Genomic DNA, 19126 nt, shown 5'->3' on the forward strand with positions numbered 1-19126 from the left:
ATGTATAGGAGGAAGTAGATTTGCTCTGTAATTATAGCAATCTTTTTTCCTATTTAAAATTTGTCCTTAATATATTAATATTAAAAGAAAAATAATTATATACAACTAAAATTTTTAGTGGACGAAATTGAAACTTGTATAAAATTTGTAAATAATTTTAAAGGTTTACAATAATCTAATATATGTTACTTATTTTCAGTCTTTTGAAAGCACCTTAACACTGCATTACAAACACAGATTGCGCAGAGTGTGCCAAAATCAGGTTAAATAAGTCAAACACTCAGTGTATCTCAATCTTAAATAATTTTTATTTTCTGCATAAACTCCTCATACAGCTGTACCACATAAGAAAATGACTTAATGTTGTATAATTGTATAGCTCTTGTAAGCGAAAACTGAATACGTAGATTTTATAGTAGACAATGTGACATGATAATGAATTGGAACCTTTAATTAGTAATAACCGGGCTACTTTGTATAGAATTGTGTAGAATTAATCTAATTTATAATTACTTGATTTTGTAAAATTTTTGAATTATGAAAAAAATATTTATATACTTTGCCCACTCTAATTTTGTTCAAAGAAGATACTTTTGCTTACTTTTTTTGTATTGTGAATTGAGATATACCACGTAACTAAAATAAGATATTTTTTACTAAAAAAACGTATAGAACAGACATATATATATATATATATATATCAGGATGTTAAAACCACGAATATTAGAGTAAGTTATAGTATGGATTTCTTATTTTGTATATTTTCTTTGAGGAACTGTTAAGGAGTGAGCTTGATACTTATAGAAATAAAAAGCAACGTGAAATGTAATCATGAAACAAATACATTTGATCTAAGAATTCAAGATTGCGATTGAATTCTAACATTCGTTTTTCGATTACTTTCTTTATGTGAACCAAAGGGTTTTTACGAAGTACTACGCGCATTTTTTTGTCCTCGCATATATTATTTGCTAAAAAGAAAATTAAAGTTTATAGTGTAATTACATTATACGTTAATTGTACATAGTTAAAAACTCCTTGGTTCGCATCATTATCTAAATGCCCTCCTAAAATCTTTATTTTACTAGCTACAAAATAAAAATGTAAACCAAAATTAAACATTGTTTTCAATTGATATTTTTCATATATCCTAGTACTGTATAGTATAGCTATTATGAATACAGTGGAGGATAGTATTAAGAATAATAATGGTAGTAATGTTAACGCGAATGTATCCTATTCACGGTGTTTCTCAACGCGAGCTCAATAGCCCTCGTCATCGCAAATGTTACGCGTTAAAGCAACGTCACATTTATTCAATAAATTATACAATATGAGGCTATCGAGTTTTTCACTCGTCATAATTACATTTATACATTTGTTTCGTAAATAGATACTATTTCCATCCTATGTAATGTACATTACTATTTTAATTATAATCTTGTGCTTATTACGTACTTTTCAATGAATCAAATACATCTTTGCCCCTTCATGTTTCTCTTTAAATAAAATATTTGCCACTTAATAAGTATTTCTGTTTTTATCTGTATTTCCATGCTTTGTTTGTGCGAGTAAAAATTATTGAATTATAAATGGTTTATCGGTTGAGAAACACCGATACTCCTTCACAATATTATCTAACATGTCATGAGAATGTTATAACATCTCCATAGCACCTGAAGCATACAGTGAACATTCTCCCATGTACATTTTATTTAATTACAGACAGTCATTGGACTTATTTCATAACAAACTCTCCCATTTGTGAACATTAGATCATTAATTAATACATTCTCAATATAATCATTACAGATATTCATGTAAATTCAGTACAATACATAATTTTCATGGACTAAGATTATAATAAGGCCTCAGAACATTTGACTCATTCCTTTACATCTCATAACTCACAGGATTTTTGTACATTTTGTTAAAAAATGTATTATCAATTTATGAATAGTTATTTTTTTTATAAATAAATTTCTTATCTTTATCATATGATTATTACATATTTTTTTACTTTCCACATAATTATAATAATAATAATTGAATTGTTACAATCAAGATGTAATTAATTCAAGGATTAATATATAATTTTATAGAAGTAATTTTAAACTTATAATATTTAGAATAAATACAAAGACAAATTCTATGAGTCACGAGATGTTACATATCTATTGTTGAATGATTTTAATGTAGTGCTCTTCAAGTATTTATGCAAACACATTGCAATGGAGAGTACAAACTGCTACAAAACAATTCCAATATGATTTGCTGTACAATCGTTAATACATATACGTCACGCGCTCGTAATGTTTTTTAAGGCCATATACGAGATTTATTACAAAGGTATTGCCTCTTTCAGGCAGCATTTGATATATTCATTAATTTGGAAATTTGTCTAAGGATAGACAAATGGACGACACAGCCTCGACAGAGAATGTTCACAGTGTAAGACAGCAGCATAGACATATCTCAGCGCAGCCTCACTTTACCATTGGTTAGTATTTCAGCTGGTAATTATACAAAGCTATAATTCCTTAAGTTAAACAATATAACTATGTGCGGAAGAACCCTTCGTAGATCAGATTTTTTTTATACAAAGGATAACATTAAGAGGTACTGTAAGTATTAACTAGTTTATTTCAATTACTGAATTGTTATAGATTTTGTTCTACGATTAAACGGTAGGTTAATTGTAATTTTAATTATACAATTATACAAAGAAATATTGATTAATTATGTTGATACATTTTTTTACATACTTAGCAATACTATTCTAGTATTATAGGTAACAACTACGAAGGGTATTTGCAGAGTATGCAATTTGTAAATTATCAACATGAAATCAAGGCTTCTTTGTTATATATGCAGAAATTAAAAACGCCTTAAAACCTACAATGTAAATATTACACAACATATAAAGTAACAATATGTAACAGAGTTGTTTTGTACCTATATATCTACTATGGCAGAAGGTGGGTCTTGTGCCGAGTTATTCTTGGCTACTGTCAATTTTAAGCCAACATTATAGATATAACTATCCTAATCTTAAATAGGACGTGCATGATTTCATATTAATTCATTAATCATTAACACGTCAACTAACTACTTTCTGTATTTAGGGACTTCCAAATGTAATAGTTACTTTTATGGCTTTTTTAATATTTTGAAAACAACTTTCCTATACTTACATTTACTTTAATATCACTCTAGGCTAAACTGCACTCATTGTAAAAATCTGTTATTTCACAAACACTGCAATTAAAATGTAAAAATGCTGTCAAAGAAATAAGTGAATCTTAAAAAAAGGAAATTATTTGACTTAAAAATAAGTATCTACAATTTTTGAAATTTATGTGTAATTTTGTAATATTATCTCTATGAATTTTATTGTAATATATTTAGTTTTACTGTAATACAGAGTGATACGTTTTCATGATATACATAGTAGAAGCAACAATAATATACAAAGTTAATAACAATTTCAGAAACTTACTATAAAAATACATTCAATTTAGTAACAAAAGAAAAAGTAACTCTTTAGAAGCCCCATAATAATTTATTTCCATTCAACATACTTCTTGATTCATTTTCCATTCATTCTATGGTAAAACACGCAACATTACTATAATTTAATTCTATTAAAATGGCATTCAGTATATTCTTATAGAATTACTTCATTCAATATATAAAAAAAATATACAATTTCGACTACTCAATGCAATCGTTCAGTAATCGTGAGTTTGTACTATCCGAATGCCATTTTCTTTTATGATACATTTTTCTTGGACTAGTACTACAAAGACTGTAGAACTGTCCGCACAATTCTAATGAAAATATAATTAATGTCTATACGCAGTGGGACTTCATTGATATTCAATCAATTCACAATACTCGTAACGTGTCAAAATTTATAGAGAAAATGAATAAAAGAATTCTTTTGATAACCATATATTTCTCATTCATTAAGCTCCTTCAAGATTGTGTACCTGACTATGTAAAATTGTGTATACTGAATACATTAAAAATAAGTAGTCAGGTACGGATGATTGTTTTTACATACAAATATAAGAATAAAGCCATTACAAGTCATTACAATGTTTCTTTCATTACAAAAAATAATTTTTAATTAATGTATTTCGGCACTATTTAGTCCCTCTTGCTTCTCAGTTACAAAAGTATTGTTACGAGTTGTGAATGATTTATACTTACCTGAGGGATACACTCCCACTTGTTATCCTCAATAAATTGCATGTATTTAGTGCTTTGTTAGGTTTCTTTATCGAGGTATTCTTTCAGCAAATTAATTTGTCACGTCAATACGCACACATAGTGTCTTGTTTGGGCAAGGTATTAGTAATGCGATGGCAGATTATGTATGATCTGTCATAGTTTCAAAAATGGCTTCATGCCAACATCAAAGTATCTTTCGTTATTATTGTATAATTTAAATAATTTATAATTTACAGATCCTGTAGAACACAAGTGGCTGTACGCAAGCATATCCTATTGACAAATTAATATATTACATAAAATGCTTGGTATACCACCACATTGATGTAACCATTGATGGTTGGTATATTTTCATTGCATCATACCGTAACTTAAGCATATATTCAAAAACATATTCATACACGCGGTTGCATGAGATATATATAAAAAAATGCGTCCGAGTGTATGTGTAACTATGGTCGTGTGTTACTTGCCCTCTACCGCATTCTTCTAATGGCTTTTTTGAACTTCCGTTGTGGAGTTTGAGTAGGTATTGCTCTGAAATAAAATATGATAATATATAACAAACAATTCTTGTAATTAACATGATGAATAATTTTGTATAATTTATACATACTTAAATGCTACAGGTGCATTACCACCAGTGAAGTTAAATGTTGGTGGAGTATTCGGATCAAATGTTGGTGTAGTACCGGGAGCATTAAAATTAAATCCTGCAGATGGTGTAGAAGCAGATGCCTAAACAAATTAATTATTAAAATTTAATTCTAATTAAATTCAACTTGTTCAAGACATCTTGACATCTTGCACTTTAGTATACTTACAGTACCAAAATTAAAACCGCCTGACGTAACAACAGGTGCTGTAGATCCGAAATTAAATCCTGTATTTGAAGGAGTAGACGAGAACGACGACGACGCTTGATTCTGTGTACCAGGTTGTGATGCACCAAAAATTGGATTTGTTGCTGTAGGTTGACCAAATGCTGATGCTTCCGGTTTAGGTGCATTAAATAGAAAGCCAGAAGAATTAGTTGATGCAGGATTATTGAATGTATTCCCAAATAAATTAGCGTTTTTCTGGGCAGATGAATGGCTACCAAACGTAAATAATGGTTTCTGAGTTGATTCTGCAGGATTGGTATTTGTAGAGAAATTAAATCCAGTTGCTGGTTTCGCTATTGGTTGAGCAGGAGTAGTGCCAAACGTGAATATGTTTGAATTTGGTGTACTAGTTTCATTTGACTTTGAGGTAGATCCAAATATGTTAGGTGTTGACTCGGTAGTAAACGTCGAAGCAGTATTATTACCAAAAACGGGTGTAGCAGATGATCCAAAAAGTGTTGATGTAGCTGACGGTGCGCCAAAAGAGACTGGTGTTGCAGTTTGTGCTTGGAGTGATGGATTGAATAAAGATGTTGGTTTATTATCTGTGTTTCCAAATACACTTAATTTTGGGTCAGTTGAACCAAAAATTTTAGGTTTATTTTCCGTATTACCAAATATTGGTACTTTATTTCCTGGTACTACAAAAGTCGAGGATTTACTTGTATTTGCAGCACCAAATGCAGGTTGTTTGTTATCTTCAGTTGAAGTTTGTCCAAATGCTGGTACAGTTTTTGTATCATTATTGCCAAACAGCGATGGAGCACTAGAAATACTTGAGAATAATGAACTTCCAGGAGAGGCATTTGGCAATGTACTAAAAGTTTTAGTTATTGAGGATTCTTCCTTTGTTTCACTGTTCCCAAATGTAAAGGTATTAGATAAATTAGAAGTAGGAGCTGATGTTGATATCTGTCCAAATGTTGGTACAGCTGGTGCTTGCGTAGTTGATTTTGATTCAAGAAATGTAAAGGAAGATTGAGTAGAAGATGGAAGACTTGATACCACAGTTGTAGAAGCACTACTAGTAATTGTACTTGTGCTACTTGGTACAACAAAAGAAAATGCAGCAGTTGATTTAGGTTCTTGTATACTGCTTTGAGTTACTGAAGGTAATGTATTTGTATTAGTAGTAGTAGATTCGATAGCTTCTATGTTTGGCTTTGAAGCTCCTGCCACAGTACTTTCCAGCAAAGGAGTTTGTTTTTCTTCTTTTATGTCTGTTTGTTCAATTCTAGGCTTAGGCATATTAAATGTAAAGGTAGGTGCAATTGATGTAGAAGTTGTTACATTTACAATCTGCTTATCACTTTCTATTGTTCCATTTTCACTCTTAGCTATACCAAACGAAAATAGTGGTGTTGAACTTTTTCCCACGTTTTCTGAATCTTGTTTTACATCAGTCTTTTCAGCATTATTTACTTTATTTGGAACTCCAAAACCACTTCCTGAGGTCAAAGAGACATTACTATCAGATTTCTGTACTTCACTTGTTTTCGTATCTTCCTTTTGAATACCAAATGTAAATTGACCTGTTTGATTACTTTGTTGTTTTTCACCGAATTTAAAACCATTTGTAGATATTGTAGTATCAGTCTTTTCTTGATCAGCTTTGTCAATACCGAATTTAAAACCACTAGTATTTGCAGGCATATCAAAATTAAATTGTAAATTAGAATTAGTATTTGTAGAAGTAGAATTATCTGGTTTTGTTGAGCCTGGCTTTGCATCACCACAAGCTACACATGTAGTAACTTTTGTTTCATTTTGTAGCATGCAAGTATTGCAAATCCATGCACCTTCAGGTTTTTTAAACTTATCTCCAAATCCATTTGAAAATAAAGGAGAGGCATTCTTAGTAGCAATCCCAGTACTAGGTTTAGCTGTATTACAACATGGACAAGAATCAATAGAAATGAGATTTCTAACCATACAGCAAGGGCATTCCCATGTATCCTTGTTTGAGTTTAATTTATCCATATCTTCATTTTCATCAATTGATGCATTGATTATATTCTGACATACAGAAATATTTGTGTTATCTGTAGGATTCGTACTGTCTTGTACACTCATTTGTAATATACTTGATTTAGATGTATTGCAAAAAGTACACATAGTTGGGTTTTCAGAATCATTTAACCTACATTTAGGACAGTTCCCAGACTTCGTCTCTTGCTTTGTATCTGGTTTTAGTGCACTACACGCAGCACACTTAGTATCAGTTTGTTTATTTCTTACAAAACATGATGTACATTCCCACTGATTACTTGAAAGTTTAAACTGCGAGCCAAAATTATCATTCGCTGTAGTTTTTGATTCACTGACATTGCTTGATATTGACAATTCAGAAGTCTTCTTATCCTTAAAACTGGGTCTAGTAATCTTGCAAGCAAAGCATTGTGTTTCAGAATTGTTATTCTTAAACAAACATTCAGAACATTCCCACATAATTGAAGTATCTTGTATATTGGATTGTACATTTCTAACAGATTCAATAATAACTTTGTCAATTGCATTTGTTTTATTATTGGTAGATTCTTTGTTTGACTCTAACTGCGTCTTTGATTCATCTGATTTTTCAGCTTTTGTTGTACTAGATTTAGAGCAAAGAATATCCATCACACTTCCTGATTTTAATTCATTTGAAGTAATAGGAATAGTTTTATCATTATTCTTTATCTTTTCTTTTAGTCTAGGAGCTGTAGATGAACCAGACCAAATAAAATTTTGTGTTACAGGGGGTACATAGTCATTTGATGAAGTGGACTTGACACCAACTCTTTTTAAAGGAGAATCTGAATTACTAGATTTATCAACTGATTCCTTATCAGCACTAATTGGGCTACTAAATGTGAAATTATTGATAGATTTTAAGTTCTTTGTGGTATTTGTTACTTTTATAGGACTTGCAAATGTGAAGGTATCTTCTTCGCCTGTATTAGATTTGTCTCCTATATTTGTATTAGTAGATGACATAAAGTTGAAATTAGGTAAAGAAGATATAGGTAAAGGTATGTTTGGTAAATTAACTGGTTCAACTGTATCTTCTTGCTCAAGATTTGCTGCTTTGGTTTTAATTTTTCCATGATGTTTTGAATCTTCATCAGTTTGTGTCCTGTACAAAAGAAATTACATATATTATGACTGTATATTTAATGATTACCAATGTTTATTTGGCAAATAATTATACATACCAATATTTTGAATAAATAATAATTATATATTCACCTGAGATGATATTCTTGAGGAGGCGGTGGTTCGCTCCGTGCCGAAACAATTTTTCTAGCTGCAGCTGTCGTATCTTGTAATTTTTGCCGCCGTCTCAATTTTAATATATCGGGTATGGTTGGTACAGTTAATTCGCGAGTTAAATGACGTAATCCAACTTTAGTTGTTGACGTCATTTCCTCCCTCGATCTCTTTTTATTTGTTGGTGATATATTATTCATCATTTTTAATGGAATTTTTTTAGCATCAGTTATTGGCGATGAAAAATGTTCTAATGCTTCCAATATTTTTTTAGCAGTTTGACTCATACCAGATGAATCTGTATTAGATGGTTTTACTTCAACACTTGTTCTTTTAGGAACTTGAAGTTGAATCTGAAATTAGTAGCAATTAATATACCATAAATAATACTGAAAATAGTTAAAGAACAATAATTAAAATTAATAACACATACCTCATTTGAACTATTAAACAAATTACGTCCTCGTTTATAAAGACCAGCTGCATTTGCTCCACCAAAAGTGGTATTTCCACTGTAAAAAGGAGATGCCAAGGCAGATGCACGATCCTGCGTGTTTGTCATGATTGATGCATTAAAGCTTGGTCTACGACTACTTAAGGAATCTCGGGTATTTTCTAAAAATAAAGATCTTGGAGACTGTATATGGCCGGCTAAAAAAAATTTGTATATTAAAATATATCTTGAATAAGAATTTATATTTTTAAAAGAGGAAATGATATATTTTTGACATATTTAAACATGAAAAAATATTTCTTATTAAATATAAAATCACAAAGAAGATAAAGTTTACTTACTGAAATTTAATTTGTCATTATTAAACCTTTTTCTTTTAGAGAATGGAGAGCTGTAAGAGACATTTGATGGAGCTTCTTGTCTATTGGTTTGTGGAATAAGAGAACTGCAACAGCTAGTGCTCTCACTGGATTCAGAATTATCATCCATACCATTTGTAGTTCCATTATTTGTAGTAGCAACTAATGAATTTAATTCCGACCTCTGTGGTGCTATGTTTCTAATATCTGATTGTGTTGCAGGTGTAGAAGATACTAAATGGCTCATCCCGCTTGGTCCAGCCATTGCAGGTTTAGAAAGATCTTCATTCTATAAAACCATTAATTGAAGAAAATATGTTCAAATTAACAACATTTTTATATAACAATTTTATATAACATTTTTATATATTACCGTTTGATCATGAATGAAATATTGTTGCTTAGATGGACTGGCTTTGTTAATTGTTGATTTAGTTCTTGGTTGAATTGAAAATGTACCAGGTGGATGAGAGACATCCATACGAATACATGGTCGTTTTATCGGTGGAGGTTTCTGAATATCTTCTTCTGATTCAACCTCTTCAGGATTTTCATTGTCCTCTAATATATCTTCATCATTTTGAGATGTATTAAACCACTTACTAATCCACAACCTTTGTGGTAAAAGATCAGTCACTTTTGTTGCTACTTTTTTTACAAAAGACTGAAATATAAAGGAAATAAATGCATAGATATTAAATAATACATGTATGAATTTAAAAGGAGTTATCAACAGGAACAGTACGAGACCCATTCCAGAGCAGGAGATACCTCAAATTTTGTGGATAGAATGAGGGCGGTGAAAGAACGCATTGACGAAAAGTAGAGAGAGGAATGGAGTTTTTATAGAAGTGACAATTGGACGAGGAAATTAATTTCTAATGGTTGTACTTTTTTAACCTCCTTTAACTTTTAAGTGTGTATCGAAAGACGATTAGTAAGGAGGATCACTCGAGCATGCGTCGTTCCACTGCCCTGGGTGAATTTACGAGAGGATTGAATTTGAAAGCTACGTTAGCATGTCACTTATGGTGGAAAATTTGATAGAGGCAGTAACCAAGAAAGAGAACAATTGGACTAGGTTTCAAGCGTTTTCTAGGAAGATCATGCAAGAAAGACAAGTGCAAGAGATGATTGTGGAGAGGAGGAAAAGACAAGCTAGTAGACTGAATTAAGAAGGCTAAACTAGTGAGGGATACACACTAAGGCCAACCCTGAAGTAATGTCGAAAGGCGGTTCTGGGGTTGGTTCCTGTATCATAAGAGGGACGGATAGAGGTGGGGTTTTTAGTGGATATGGCGATTCCATCCGCTGAATTCTATATACTCAATCACTGGGTATGTGTAATAGCATTTTCCCTTCCTCGAGGAAAAAGGAAAAGAAATATTAAGTAGTACATATGTTATAATATTCATATATATAATATTAATTGTGTAGTATTATGATAAACATAATAAAAAATATTAATAAATGGAATATAAATTACATAAAGGAAAGAAGATATATGTATATATATACTTATATTAAATAAAATGAAATTATTTATTTACATTATACATGTTTGTATTATATGTAGTCATATTTCATTTAATGTACTTGTTAGATAATAATTCTAACAAATGTACACAGAATTAGAGATGAAAAATTGGTTATTAAGATATAAGATTCATCTATAAATATTTCGTCAAACTAACATGTGTAGTTGCGTAAACATAATAACAATTAAAATACATAAAAAGTCATTCTTAGAAATTGAGGTTAAAATAATTCGACCGAAAGCAGATTAAGTTGCATATTTACTTAAATCAATTGAATTAAACGAATATTATCATTAGAAAAAAAAGAAATGATCTTCAGAAAAGATTACAAGATATTGCATGAATTTGCGCAAAACGTGATTTTTCAACATCACGCGTGTCTTTTTCGCATACATACTAGATGCAAATGGTAACATTTAAATTTCTTTAAGCTGACAGAGTGATAAATTTACGAGAATTGATTCGCTTAATACATTCCTCAAGATTTTCCTGGTAAGGAATCGCGTTTCAAGGTTATATGTTATATGCGTCTTGATAGGTATCTCATGAGCGAAGTATTGTAGTATCTACTTAGTATGGGAAAGATTGAGGTTATCGAGTGGATTCACATAACCGTGACGTCGTCCAGGTCCGTTGAAATAGCACTTTAGGAAAACATAAGTCATGCAAAAGGTAGACTGAAAAGAGGTTGGTACATAAAGCAAATTCGTTGGGAGGTCTAATTTAAGCGGTAAGGCGCGAAGAACCGTTGGATGTGAGGCAAATTCGTTTCTGTCGCGGTAGACTCGTGCCAAGGAGATATTACTCACATTGTTTGCATCGTAGGGCTTCGTATTATGCGACGACGACCGTCTTCCACTCAAATTGTTACTCCGCTTAGCCATGATGGGCACTGATCACTTATTTATGAGTAAAAAACACGCGAGAATGTCTTCAAACGGCGCATCCCAGAAATTGTCAGCGAACCACCACCTTCGTGACTAAAATCCACGAGAGAAAATATGGCCGCCCCAAAGACCGCCACCAGGGCGCCAGGTTTCTCTGGAATATGCGCTTGTCGCGCCTGCCCACGTGACACATCGTATGCGTTCGCTGCCTTAAAGTTGGCGTGTGGTATTGCTATCTCTTTTTAAAAAAGCTTTCCTTATTTCTTATCCTTTATTGAATTATGAGTGTTCGAAACGTACCTCATTTCACTACATGTATCAGTATTGCAATTAGTAAATGTCTATTTTCTTAACATATAACATTTTTTTCATAGTCCGTAATAGACTTTTGTTTGTACCCTAAAATTATATTATACATTACTAATTAGTAATTAATTAATTGCTAATTCTAATCTAAAGACCTATAATATTCTGATAATAATATGATAAATCATGTAAATATTTATAAATATTTTAACAGGGTAGAGAAAAGATATATACATTGTGTGTGTGTGTGTGTGTGTGTGTGTGTGTATATATATGCCTTTTGTGTGTGTGCGTGTGTAAATATGTATATATATGTATATGTGCACTGTGTACAGACATGTATTGTACGTACATACATTCATATGCATACAATAACATGTACTCACACGCAAATCACGCATAAGCGCGTTATTAACAATAAGTAACATGTAACGTTTTGTAAGTATGAATCTCGTAGATAAAATATTAAGAACGCTTTCATTCAAAAAAAGTCTATAATTTTATATTCTGTCTACAGATAGCGCTGTAACAGCTTGGGGTCGGTTGATACATTATCGACATTTTATAACCTGTATCGGCTATATCCATTTCGTTTATTTTGTTGTAAGTTGTCGACAAAAATCTATTTGCACACCATTGTATTTATAATAGCATTTACATACTGTATAATTAGTTAGGTCCATAGGTATATTAAATTTCGCACTATTTAATGGTATTTTGAAATGAAATGCACAGAACCTGGTAAGAAAAATGCTTCGTTGGAAAATAAAGATAAGTGCAAATACTATTTGTAACCATTGTACATGTTTTTTTAATTTTCATAAAATAATTAAAAGAAAAGAATATTTCATAATATAGATTATTGTGAAGATTAAGTTTTAAAAATTTCTCTATATTAAGTTTGGAGTACAGATTTTGTCTGTATTATGATTGTCTGTATAATATATGTATGTATAATTCAAAATAGATCAGTTTTCTGAATTTATGCTATATGATTTAACTTTATATTCGTACAATATTGAAACGTTATAATATCTATTCTTTTAATAATATCATTATGTAGTAAACAACAATATTTGGTTTATGACTAAACAAAATTTTGTATAAAATGTTAGTTGAGCGATCAGTCAATGTAATCGATTGTTTCCATTGTTTTAAAATATATCGTTTTTCGTAATGAGCGCTTCTTACTTCCGGTTGCATGTTTAAGTTAAGTGCGCTAATTTTTATGTATATCGTATTCTTAGTTTTCAGTTTACAATCATATTAAAGATTACACAGTATATATTGTTTCTTCTATTCTTTTAATTTGTTTGTTTAATTTTAAATTGTAACTATAGATATATGTATATCTATTTTAAATATGATATTGTGAAATGAAAAAGAATGAAAACGATTTTTCGACTTTTGTAGCATTATGTAAACATACGAGCAAGTGCATTAAAATGATTAAATTGAGCAAATCGATTAAGATATTAAAATAAAGATATTTTTTTTAATTGCACACATAATTCTTATTACATCTCACATTCTTTCGATTTATCAACAGATAATAAGAAACATACTAGATGTCCAACAGATAATAAAAACAGTTATTTTCTACTTTACTAATTTCGCTTATAAACATATCTCACAAACGTATAAACATACAAACATATGCATACATAGAGACATTGACTAGGATTTGTGATAGAAATATATTCAGATCTTATATTTGAAAAGACAGAAGTAGATAAATTAGATAAATTAGACAATTTTCCATTATGATAGAAAACAATGCAGAGACTTCTTTTATTTGTATTATTCTTTATTTATGTTTGCATATATTTTGCATGGATATAATTATTTTATCAACTTTCTTATTAATTTAAATAAAAATTTTGTTTTAAGTGACTGAATTTAAAATGATAACCATTGATAATTTTCTATTCTAAGACTTTATTTTTAATATTCAAAGATTATATTTTTATATATATGTACTTACGCTATAAGTACATCCATTTTCTAACGATATACTTATTTAAAATTTAAGTAATTATAATTAATTTAATTATTTAAAAATAATATAAAATTGTAATACTCCAAATTTGAAATCTGAAATTTAAATACTCTGAATTTATTAAACGAAATATCTATTTATGTACTATGATAATGCTGTATTTATATACATAATAAAGCAGTAAAAGGTTGTGTCTGGATAAAATAAAGAAGATAGTCATCCAGAAACAGCGTAAGCTTTGGAATCCAAAGAACTAAATTTGGCACGTAAAAACTGAACTGAACAGATTTTGATAACGTTTTCTCTATCGTATAGTTTATTATCCAGGAAAGAGAATAGGATATATTTTATCTCCATCTGTTTTTTAGAAACTGAGAAATAATTTGGCATCCGACAATGAGTTGTATGAGCTCCTATGTTTGATAGAGGTCAAGTAACAATGGCTATTGCTTACGCCGTGTTTGTTTTGAAATCCAACTTTTTTATAATCTAATATTTTTTGCTACAGAGAATAACTTAACTGCTACTATAAAAAATATGTAGTTATTTCGTTTATAAATATTCATTTGCTTAAAAATTGTTCCATATATCAGTAATCCACGTTACGTACTAGTCCACTAGTATACATACACTGTGTATTAGTATAATAATACAATAATGCATACACTGAAATTAAATTAATATTTTCCTTGGAAATAATCGCAAGCAACTATATCCATTTATAAAATTGAAAAGTAAAATCGAAATATATGTGGCATAATTAAATAGATATAATAATTACTAAACATATTATTAACCATAATAATAGTTTATATTTAATTAATTCATATTCTTCAAACTAAAATTATTCAATGAAGTCTTTAAAAAGTGTATTATTTATTACTGATATATATATATATGTATTTTGATATCTAATTCTTTCCTTGAAAAAATTTACAAAATTTTAACTATTCCGGTTTATGAATATTATTTAATAAGTTTCATAACTTAACAAGTACTAATAATAATTTTTTAAAAACATTTGAAATGTAGCATATTTTACAATAAATTTTGTCTACTGTTCCTATTTGTATCAAATATGTGTTGTTTAATAATTAGATATGCGTTGTTTAATAATTTTGATCGATTGGCAGCTAATCCTTTCCTCGACCTGTCTGTCTCTCTCTCTTTCTTAGAATTGTTTTGACCGGCTTCATTGATGGTATCTCCGTTATTACATTCGTGATTCCCACGATAAATGCAACGAGATACGTCATTATATACGATATGTCTGACTATGTTTTTTACATACAGCCACAATGGCCAATATGCATGTGCATATACGTATATGTAAGTATACGTCTATATTGTCTTCGACTTGTCGTAGTCAACCTTTTTCTAATATTAAGATTCTCTTGCACAATCGAGCTAATATTATTAACGAAAATTTACAAGTTATAAGTTATACGTTACTAATACTAATCAATTCTCCTGTATAACAGTAACAAGTTTTGGGATAAAACAAGTTTTACAGGTAAATGTTAGATATCAGTAAAAATTCAATGATTAGTAGACAATCATTAATTTTAAAATTAATATGTAATAAAAATGATTATTCTTCTAAAACCTCCTCTGTAAAAATTTTACAAGTAAATTATTGTGACTTGTAAAATTGAAAATCTAGAAATTAATATTTTTCTAAATAACATTTAATTTTTATAATAATAACATTAACGACTCAGTTTGTAATTTGCAACATGTTCATTTAGCAGAAGTCTGTAATGTAGTAACTTAAAGTTGTAACTTGTTAATTATCTAATATTATTAGTCGAATAAATATTCTCAATAACCTCGTGTACATTTTTAACCATGACAAGATAGCTCTTATTTGTAATTATTTTGTCCAATTTTTTTCATCTTAAATCTCTTTTTAATAGAATGATCTTCATCAATCTCATATTTTTAGCGTACAAAAGTAGGCGTATCAAATTTCTACGAATTTCTGGATCGTTCTGATATCTCCAGAGAATAATTCACAATATGTTAGATGATGCAATAAAATTATCATTTATGTGCCAATAATTTTCAGTATTTTTTATTTATTTATTTATACTTTGTCCATACCTTTTGGCTTTGGACGACTTTCGGTTTACATCTCTTATATAATTCCATTACATCACTTATACAGGGTGGTTGGTAACTGGTGGTGCAAGCGGAAAGGGGGCGATTCTACGCGGAAAAAGAAGTCGAAAATACAGAATAAAAATTTTTCGTTCGAGGCTTTGTTTTCGAGAAAATCGACTTTGAATTTTCACTCGGTACGCGTGCACTTTATTACGTCTCGTTGTAAAGGATCTCACTGTAGATCGTTGTCTCGATGGAAAAATTGAAAAAAAAAATTTTATTCTATATTTTCGATTTCTTTTTTCGCGTAGAATCACCCCCTTTCCGCTTGTACCACCAGATATAGACCCCCCTGTATATATTAACGATGAAATTTGAAGTCCTTATTTCCTTCATGTAAACAATTTTAGGCTTATTTTGTAATCGTATTTTGAATTTACCCAGAGTTTTGTTTCATGACTTCGATAAATTTTCTCCCTTCCTCGATTTTTTGAAATTAAACCAGGAACTTTTGATTTAAAAATATTTGTGACGTTTAAATAGATTAGATTTTCTTACGTATGTTCTATTTACAATATTCTATCAATTTACACGTTACAATTAACAATTTACGATTAATATAGGAGCCGTGATGGCAAATCGTTTGTCCGAAATAGAAGATTGGAACATACTTCTTCTGGAAGTTGGCGATGGAAGCATTTTTTATGATATTCCTGCTTTTTCCGATAGTCTGCAGCTCACTGATATCGATTGGGACTATAGAGTGGAACCGAATGAAAATTACTGTCGAGGTAAATAATATCGAATAATACCTAAATATCACACTAATAAGTATTTAATAATGAAAGCAATACTGCATTCGGTGATCATGCATGTGTAATGCTTTATTTTGTATGTTGACAAAAGTGAAAATGCAGACCTACTCTTTGAGATGTAATTTTGTAGCGGTATAAATTCTTGAATTAAGTAGAAAAAAGTCATTTATGAAGTTTAAGCCCAGATTTAATACTAAATAATAGCTATAAAACATTTTATTAGAAATATTCTATATTACGAAAATAAAATTCATATAATTGGTAAAATTGAGATTTCAAAAAGTTTCGTACGTACATAATATATTTATACAAATTTTCTATAATAAATGTTTAAATATCTTTCTCAGCCATTGTATATCATAGACTATGGTGACACGTTAAGCACGAACAATTACCAAAAATGGTGGGATATAATCCTTAACACTACTTATAGAGGTTACTAATAGATTCGATAGCTCGCTTGAAATCGTGAGGCATTGACACAACGACTACGAGATTGTGACATTAGTCACATCTCAAACTACATCAGAGATAAGACATCGACCCCTGACTCCTTTGGACACATCACCACTTTATCATCATAGCCTACGCAGAAGCTATGACACATCTTCGTTCACATCATAGTTAAGGCATCGACCCCCGACCTCGGACACTTTTCCACATCATAACCTGCACCGAGCCCTTCAACATCTTCAAACCAAAACATATATAAGCCGAGACGACTTCACCCAGTTCGGGGAGTTCTTGCTCTAGTCGCTGTTCTTGCACAACCCCCTTCCTCCGGTTCAGTGTTATTCTATTATTGTAAGTGTTAAAATTATAATAAAATTCGATAAAGGAAAATTAATAGTTGGGTTACGACTCAGCTTTCTTTTCTCTTACAATCCAAGTATCAATTTTACGTGACAAGATGGTCGATAGATCGAGTAGTTTCACCGTATTAAATTAACCAATTGCAGGTCAAATTGATCGAAACGAGATAATGTCTCGAAGAATGTAGTACAACGTGAAAGTTTCATTCGTGGATCAAGAAGGAAGAATAATATGAGTTGATCTTTAACATTAAAATTTGCCAGTCGTCTAACACTTTTCTTTTCTGCAATTATATTAATTAAACTACTTGTTCCGAAAAACATCACTCAAAGGTATTTCATCGAATGATCGAATAAATTTTGCCTTCTAAATTCTCACCGTGAAAAGGCAGCTCAACGAGAGAAGAAACGCTTATGTCGTGATTCATTCTCAAAAGTTTTATTCATTTATTTGTTTATCTATCTATTTACTTATTTATTTATTATTATTCATGCACTTTATAATATCAGTAGCGATTATTGGTGTGTGAAGATTTATGGCCATATACAGAATAGTTTACGAAAATATTCGAACACTTATAGAAACATTTTGCATTAGCATTATAATGAGACCAGATTATCATGATTATGTTTTAATAAGGCTGAAAGTGTACATATAGGATGTAAGATATATTTAGTGTAAATATATGTATATATACAGGGTGGTTGGTAACTGGTGGTACAAGCGGAAAGGGGGTGATTCTAATGAAAATATAGAATAAAAATTAAAAAAAAATTTTTTTTTTAATTTTTCCATCGAGACAATGATTTACAGTGAGATCCTTTACAACGAGACGCGATAAAGTGCACGCGTACCGAGCGAAAATTCAAAGTCGATTTTCTCGAAAACAAAGCCTCGAACGAAAAATTTGTATTCTATATTTTCGACTTCTTTTTTCGCGTAGAATTACCCCCTTTCCGCTTGTACCACCAGTTACCAACCACCCTGTATATTTGGCAAAGATCACAAGGCGCGTATTTAAACTGTCAATTAGCTATTAGTATAATAAATCATAATGACCTAACAAGCCATAATATTTCCTCGAACTATTCCTAGCACTAATTTTATATTTATGATTACTATTCACTCTATACTAATTTGATAGTAAACATCTTGCATTTCGACTACACGCTAGTGTATAAATAGTAGGCTAGTTGATAAATATTTAATCATGCATCTTTTAGTAAGTCTGCAGATTTAATGGATTTTTAATCAATAATAGCAATTCTTGAAACATATCTTTACATTAATTAGATAATATCGATTTTGATATATATTTTTGCAAATTTTCAAGACGTTATTAAATGAGATATTAAAAATAAAGTTTCTTAGTTTTCAAACAGTAATTTTAAACAATACTATTTTATTTGATGAATTTGTTTTACTATTCGCTTAAATTTACATAATACGCAACTGTACTTTTCTATAAATCCTTTACGCAACA

General features: G+C 30.2%; 1 protein-coding gene and 1 long non-coding RNA gene across 6 annotated transcripts; one reads left to right on the forward strand and one right to left on the reverse strand.

Moving 5' to 3' along the window:
- Positions 1–288: 288 nt before the first annotated feature.
- On the reverse strand, positions 289–11715 carry LOC100741936 (nuclear pore complex protein Nup153). Of its 4 annotated transcripts, none has more exons than XM_012382763.2 (9): positions 11530–11715; positions 9556–9846; positions 9365–9471; positions 9165–9289; positions 8803–8984; positions 8349–8722; positions 5061–8235; positions 4853–4974; positions 289–4773 (listed from the first exon to the last, which is right to left on the reverse strand). In XM_012382763.2, the coding sequence occupies exons 1-9, from the start codon at positions 11602–11604 to the stop codon at positions 4713–4715; spliced, it is 4512 nt and encodes a 1503-aa protein (XP_012238186.1). In that variant the 5' UTR covers positions 11605–11715; the 3' UTR covers positions 289–4712. The 4 variants fall into 4 exon arrangements, with proteins under 4 accessions (XP_012238186.1, XP_012238185.1, XP_012238184.1 ...); XM_012382762.2 differs by having other exon boundaries at positions 8803–9020; XM_012382761.2 differs by having other exon boundaries at positions 9165–9471.
- LOC112212432 lies at positions 11024–11980 on the forward strand. Of its 2 annotated transcripts, none has more exons than XR_002946263.2 (2): positions 11024–11450; positions 11546–11980. It is a non-coding gene; the product is annotated as an uncharacterized LOC112212432 (long non-coding RNA). The 2 variants fall into 2 exon arrangements; XR_004461269.1 differs by having other exon boundaries at positions 11024–11407.
- The last annotated feature ends 7146 nt before the right edge of the window (positions 11981–19126 follow it).

The sequence above is a fragment of the Bombus impatiens genome, unplaced genomic scaffold, assembly GCF_000188095.3.
Source record: "Bombus impatiens unplaced genomic scaffold, BIMP_2.2 scf_0174, whole genome shotgun sequence".
NCBI lineage: Eukaryota > Metazoa > Arthropoda > Insecta > Hymenoptera > Apidae > Bombus > Bombus impatiens.